The sequence below is a fragment of the Nicotiana sylvestris genome, chromosome 1, assembly GCF_000393655.2.
Source record: "Nicotiana sylvestris chromosome 1, ASM39365v2, whole genome shotgun sequence".
Taxonomy (NCBI): Eukaryota; Viridiplantae; Streptophyta; class Magnoliopsida; order Solanales; family Solanaceae; genus Nicotiana; species Nicotiana sylvestris.
The window spans coordinates 34,044,189-34,051,138 of record NC_091057.1 but is presented as its reverse complement, the minus strand read 5'-3'; the positions used below and the strand labels follow the sequence as shown (position 1 = coordinate 34,051,138).

General features: G+C 38.5%; 2 protein-coding genes across 2 annotated transcripts; both read left to right on the top strand.

Moving 5' to 3' along the window:
• Positions 1–941: 941 nt before the first annotated feature.
• LOC138868539 (uncharacterized) lies at positions 942–1,385 on the top strand. The gene has a single exon (XM_070146096.1). The coding sequence runs from the start codon at positions 942–944 to the stop codon at positions 1,383–1,385; it is 444 nt and encodes a 147-aa protein (XP_070002197.1).
• A 5-nt stretch (positions 1,386–1,390) lies between these two features.
• On the top strand, positions 1,391–2,145 carry LOC138868533 (uncharacterized). The gene is made up of 2 exons (XM_070146091.1): positions 1,391–1,674; positions 2,007–2,145. The coding sequence occupies exons 1-2, from the start codon at positions 1,391–1,393 to the stop codon at positions 2,143–2,145; spliced, it is 423 nt and encodes a 140-aa protein (XP_070002192.1).
• The last annotated feature ends 4,805 nt before the right edge of the window (positions 2,146–6,950 follow it).

The window sequence follows — 6,950 nt, the reverse complement described above, 5'->3', positions numbered from 1 at the left end:
ACGTTTTACTTTTTTTTTTAAATTTTCTACATTTTTTTACATTTTTTTATTTTTTATTTTTTAAAATCATTTCCGAAATTACTATATATATATATATATTTATTTTTTTTAAAATAAAAATAATAAATAAAATAAAATATTTTCGGATTTTTTTATATATATAAAAAAACAAAAAATAAAACTATTAATAGTGATAATTCACTTTTTTTTTTTTTTTTGGTTTTGTTTTGTGTTGGACAAAAATGAAGAAGGGGTGTTGGGTTAATGGACTGGGTCGACCCAGTTCGAAATGGACTGGGTCGTAGGGAAGATTGGGCCATTTTTTGGGCCTATAGCTTGAAATTGAAGAAGAGGCCCAATTCCGACTTTCTTTATATTTTCGCTCTCTTTTCTTCTTTTATTTTTCTAAAACTAAATTATAAAAATACTTAAACTATTATTAAGAACTAAATTAAGTTATAAAGGCGCAAATTAACTCCCAATAACAATTAACGCACAATTAAGTATTAATTAAGCATAAAATTGTATATTTGGACATTAAATGCTAAAAATGCAAACGATGCCTATTTTTGTAATTTTTAATTTTTGTAAAACAATTTTAATTACTAACAATTGTAGAATTAAATCCTACATGCAAAATGCGACATATTTTTGTATTTTTTATTAATTTAGCGAATAAACACGCACAGACAAATACAAATAATTCTTCAAAATATCACAAAATTGTACACCAAAGAAAAATCATTTTATTTTTGAATTTTTTGGGAGTAATTCTCATATAGGGCAAAAATCACGTGCTTACATGGGCCACTAAGAATTCCAAGATATTGCGATATTTGCACCATGTACAGGGATTGAGAAAGAGGTTCACAAAGATAGAGTTTTGGCATATGCCCAGAATTCAGAATGAGTTTGTCGATGCATTGGCCACCTTGTCATCTATGATACAGTATCCGGACAAGAATTTCATTGATCTCATCCCAATGAGAATTCATAATCAGCCGGTGTATTGTGCCCACATTGAAGAAGAAATAGATGGAAAACCTTGGTTCCATGACATCAAAGAGTATTTGGCAAAAGGAGAATATCCGGAGCATGCAAACCACATTCAGAAATGCTCACTTCGAAGATTGTCCAATCACTTTTTCCACAGTGGAGGAAACTTGTATAGAAGAACTCCTGATTTAGGATTGCTAAGATATGTCGACGAAAAAGAGGCTTCTAAGCTACTTGAGGAGATACATGTTGGGACATGCAACCCACATATGAATGGTTTTGTCCTAGCCAAGAAGATACTTAGGGCCGGTTACTTTTGGATGACTATGGAGATAGACTACGTCCAGAACGTCTCAAATGTTACCAATGTCAAGTGCATGTCGATATGATAACAATGCCGCCAAATGAGCTCAATGCCACAAGCTCACCTTGGCCATTCGCCGCTTGGGGAATGGATGTCATCGGTCCTATCGAGCCCACGACTTCAAAGGGGCACATGTTTATTATAGTAGCCATTGACTATTTCATAAAATGGGTAGAGGCTGCATCCTACAAAGCTGTAACAAAGAGAGTCGCCGCAGACTTTATCAAACATCGTATTGTTTGCCGATTCAGAGTTTCCGAGTCTATTATCACTGATAATGCCGCTAATCTCAATAGTGATCTAATGAAAGCCATGTGTGAGACTTTCAAAATCAAGCACAAGAATTCCACAGCTTATAGACCTCAGATGAATGGAGTCGTAGAAGCTGCCAACAAAAACATCAATAAGATACTAAGAAAGATGGTAGAAAACCACAAGCAATGGCACAAGAAACTACCCTTTGTTTTGATGGGATACTGCACTACAGTTCGCACATCAACCGAGGCAACTCCCTACATGCTGGTTTATGGTACCGAAGCTATCGTCCCAGGCGAGGTAGAGATCCCTTCTTTAAGGATCATACAGGAAGCCGAACTTAGCAATGCATAATGGGTAAGGAGCCGCTATGAGCAATTGGCCCTTATAGATGGAAAAAGGATGAATGCAGTATGACATGGTCAACTTTACCAGAACAGAATGTCCAGAGCTTTCAACAAAAGGGTCAAGCCAAGACAGTTTGCACCAGGACAGTTGGTGCTGAAGAAGATCTTCCCATATTGAGATGAAGCCAATATGAAATTCTATCCCAACTAGCAAGGTCCTTATATGGTTCACATGGTGCTAACAGGAGGAGCACTCATACTTGCACAAATGGATGGAGAAGTCTGGCCAAAACCAATCAATTCAGACGTAGTCAAGAGATACTATGTTTAGACTACTTACATTTATTCATCTGATGTAATTGAACTATGATTGACATGATTCCCATTTAAGAGGGGATACACAGGCAGCCCTGTGGGTTCGGTCATATCATAATAAAATTTCCATTTCCCCCAAGATCAAAAACTGGGGCAGAATTTTGAGGAGGCCCCTCAAAATTTCGGAGCAAGTCCAGCCAACACCATTGCATGCCAGAAGATCAGAAATTGGTTAAGAAACTGGGGCAGAATTTTGAGAAGGATTCTAAAAATTTCAAAGAAGGATCAATGAGTTCGTTGCTCGCAAACAACCGAAGGGTCATCTACCAAAAACTGGGGCAGAATTTTGAGGAGGACCCTCAAAATTCTAACACAAGAAAGCTGCAATGTCTCTGAAATGTGTTATAGTCAGTAGTTCATCTAAAACTACTTGATATTTTGCTATGTTTCTAAAATGACTCTATTTTTATCAATAATTGCATATTTTCAAAAACTCTATTTCCGTAACAGCCAGGTGTTACCCAGGGAAACTCAAACAAGGCAAGGCCAACGGACAAAGGCACGAACCAACCTCCCCCTAAAAAACTTACAATTTTTCTTTGAAGCAGGCACATCTGACGTAGCAATAGAATTCGCAAATATATACACGAAGCAAAATCACTATCAAACGGGCCACCAAACACCAAATATATCCCCAGCTAAGAAATATTCTACCCTTATTTGTTATTCTATTTGCATGGGACTAAGCCCCGTCCCGCATCTTGCATGAGGCTAAGCCCTGCCTCTATATTTGCATAAGGCTAAGCATTGCCTTCCATCTGCATGGAACTAAGCCCTGTCCCGCACCTTGCATGAGGCTAAGCCCTGCCTCCATATTTGCATAAGTCTAAGATCTGCCCTTCACTTGCATGGGACTAAGCCCTGTCCCAAACCCTTCATGAGGCTAAGCCGTGCCTCCATATTTGCATAAGCCTGAGCACTGCCTTCTATTTGTATGGGACTAAGACCTGTCTCGCATCTTGCATGAGGCTAAGCCCTACCTCCATATTTGCATAAGGCTAAGCACTGCCTTACATTTGCATGGGACTAAGCCCTGTCCCGCATCCTACATGAGGCTAAGCACTGCCTCCATATTTGCATAAAGCTAAGCACTGCCTTCCATTTGTATGGGACTAAGCCCTGTCCCGCATTTTGCATAAGGCTAAGCACTGCCTTACATTTGCATGGGACTAAGCCCTGTCCCGCATCCTGCATGAGGCTAAGCCCTGCCTCTATATTTGTATAAGGCTAAGATCTGCCCTTCACTTGCATGGGACTAAGCCCTGTCCCAAACCCTTCATGAGGCTAAGCCCTGCCTCCATATTTGCATAAGGCTAAGCACTGCCTTCTATTTGCATGGGACTAAGCCCTGTCTCGCATCTTGAATGAGGCTAAGCCCTGCCTCCATATTTGCATAAGGCTAAGCATTGCCTTACATTTGCATGGGACTAAGCCCTGTCCTGCATCCTACATAACGCTAAGCACTGCCTCCATATTTGCATAAGGCTAAGCACTGCCTTCTATTTGCATGGGACTAAGCCCTATCCCGCATCTTGCATAAGGCTAAGCACTGCCTTACATTTGCATAGGACTAAGCCATGTCCCGCATCCTGCATGAGGCTAAGCCCTGCCTCTATATTTGCATAAGGCTAAGCACTGCATTTCATTTGCATGGGACTAAGCCCTGTCCCACATCTTGCATAAGGCTAAGCACTACCTTCCATTTGCATGGGACTAAGCCCTGTTCCACACCTTGCATCAGGCTAAGCCCTGCCTCCATATTTGCATAAGGCTAAGCACTGCCTTCCATTTGCATGGGACTAAGCCCTATCACGCACCTTGCATGAGGCTAAGCCCTGCCTCTATATTTGCATAAGGCTAAGCACCACCTTCCATTTGCATGGGACTAAGCCTTGTCCCGTATCTTACATGAGGCTAAGCATTGCCTTCTATTTTCATGGGACTAAGCATTGTCCCTCCTTGCATAAATGTTGCTCTATTCCGGTACTATCTATTTGCTCTTCTGTCGGGCTAGGCTCTGCCCTCCATTTCACAAGACTAAGCATTGTCTTGTTAACATCATATTATTGCATCTCATGGGCTGAAATATCGTCAATCTGTCCAAAGGCGTCATAGTCTAAAGGCATCATCCTCATAATCGGAAAACACCATGTCATGGCCTGAGGATCTCTCAAATTTACATATCATTATTCAAAGGCGTCATGGTTCGGAGGCACCATCTTCATGGCCCGAGAACATCATTTCATAGCCTGCAAATCCCTCACTGAACAATTCATGGTCCAGGACATCATGGTCTGAGGACGTCATCCTTAACCGTCCGAAGACAACTTTCATGGTCCAAAGGGAATCTGCATCATGTTTAAATTTCGCACAAATACATGTTTGTAGCATCTCTTTATCTGCAAGTGACCAGTAAGCAACCGATATCCCAGCAGGAGCAATCTCGCTCCAGTCCCTTCAACTAGATCAAATTTTACCGTTCACCATAACCACTCTTTTATCCATCCTGAAATCTCGTGTCTGTTCTTGTAATGACTACATCAGTATATTCCGCCGATGGATCTGGAACTACACAGGACTGATTCATGTGAAACCAAGGATATGTAGGCAGCTCAAAGACCAGGGTTTGGCCTATATTTTTTCAAAACATCCCATTCGGTCAAAATTGGCCATCATTTCTTTACCCGAAAACTCTTTCATCCTTTCCGGGTAAAAAGGGGCAGTTGTTGATACCTAATTTTTCCCTATAATAGTTTTAAAATGCATATATACCTTTAAAATCATGCATTAGCATCAGTTGGTATTTTTCCACAATTTCTACATTTGTTAAATTAATTTGCTTAGTATTTTACCTTTAATAAATAATTGTAAAATTGCATCACAAATGAATTTAGAACATGTCTTGATTTAATATTATTATTATGGTCCTATTGAGTCCAAACTATTTCATAAATAACTAATTTGGCACATTTTGGCTATAATTGCAATAACTTTGCAATTATAGCCCATGCGTATATTTTTGTATTATTTTACCAGAAATTAGTCCTTGTATTTTTAAATACTAGATAACTATTTTTAAAATATTTCTATGCATGAAATTCATTTTTTATAATTAGCAGTTATTTTACAAATTATTTTTAATTAATTGTTTGAGGTATTTAACAAATAGCCTCTTTTATTTCAATTTTAACCTAAAATCTACCAGCCCAAATACCCTTATAAGTCAGCCCAAAAGACCCTAGGCCCAAACCCCTTATCTACCCGACCCGATTCTTATTGAATCCTGGCTATTGATCATTTTTGATCAACGGCCAAGAACCTTCCTACCATAATTAAACCCTAATGACCCCCCTTACACCCGCTCATTTCTCTCCTCTCACCGGCCGTCACTCACCTCTCCTCATTTCAAATGCTCTCTAATCTTAACCCTAACTCACCTTTGCCATCACTCATCCACTGCCATCCATGGTGGTTTCTCACTACCCCAGGCCTCTAATGGCCTCTCATATGCTGGGTACTTCCGTCTCTAAGGTCCTCAAGGGACCAGGGTTGGTCCCCTTATGCCTTTGGTTCTTTCTCTCCTATTTCAGGCCATTCTGGTTCGATTTCGAGTAAGAATTTCTTATTTTCATCTTGAACCTATGGAGTTCTAAGACTACGTCTTCATCTCTGTATTATTTCTTAAAACCCTAATTTTGTTCTTTGAACTTCTCAGATCTGTACAGATCTGAGATGGATTGAACTTATTTCACTTGTTTTTTATGAAAATCTTCTAGTTTTACGAGTGGCTTTCCATTTTCTTAAACTAGGGTTTCCTAAAAATTCTTTCCTCCAAAATGTTTTCTGACTTTGGATGTTTGATCCTCTATTCTTATGTGCTTTTGACCGATTATGTTGAGTTTACCTCAACCCTAACTAGTTTATGATAAACCCCCATTTTTGACATTTTTTGCTTTGATTCTGAGTTTGACCGTATTACTTGTGCACCGTTTTCGTTCTATGCTTTGATTCTTATGATTTTCCTTTAGCTTAATTCGATATCCCTTGATTTTTACTCTAATATGTATCTATTAGGGTTTATGATTCGATTCTCGAATGATTCTGTGTGTTTATACTTGGCCTACTTGTTTATTTATGAAAACCTATATTATTCTCCTTTAAATCAGTATTATTTGTTTGAATTTTGACTCACTGATTTGCTCTATTAAGACCTATGTGTTGGTTTTGATTATTTCCCTATTTTTACACTTTCTAATTATTATTCTTACCTTATTAGAATCAATTATGATACTTACAGATTCCTTAAAATGGTTTCCTTAATTAAACCCCTGTTATTTACCCTTAATTGCCCATTATGTGCTTAAGTTTTACTCGATTCTTTTTTCCTTAAATATTGTCCTTCCCTTTACCATTGGTTCATTACCCCTTAATTAGGGGAGACCTTACTGATTTTATGCATGATTGATTCTGTAAATTTCCCTAATTGCTGAATAATTGATCTTTTACCTTATTCTGTTTAATTCCTAACTACTATATATACTCTCCTCTATTCTCACTTTTGGACACGAACATTAGTTTGCCACTACACTTACACTCTAAAAAGCTCTCTCTGT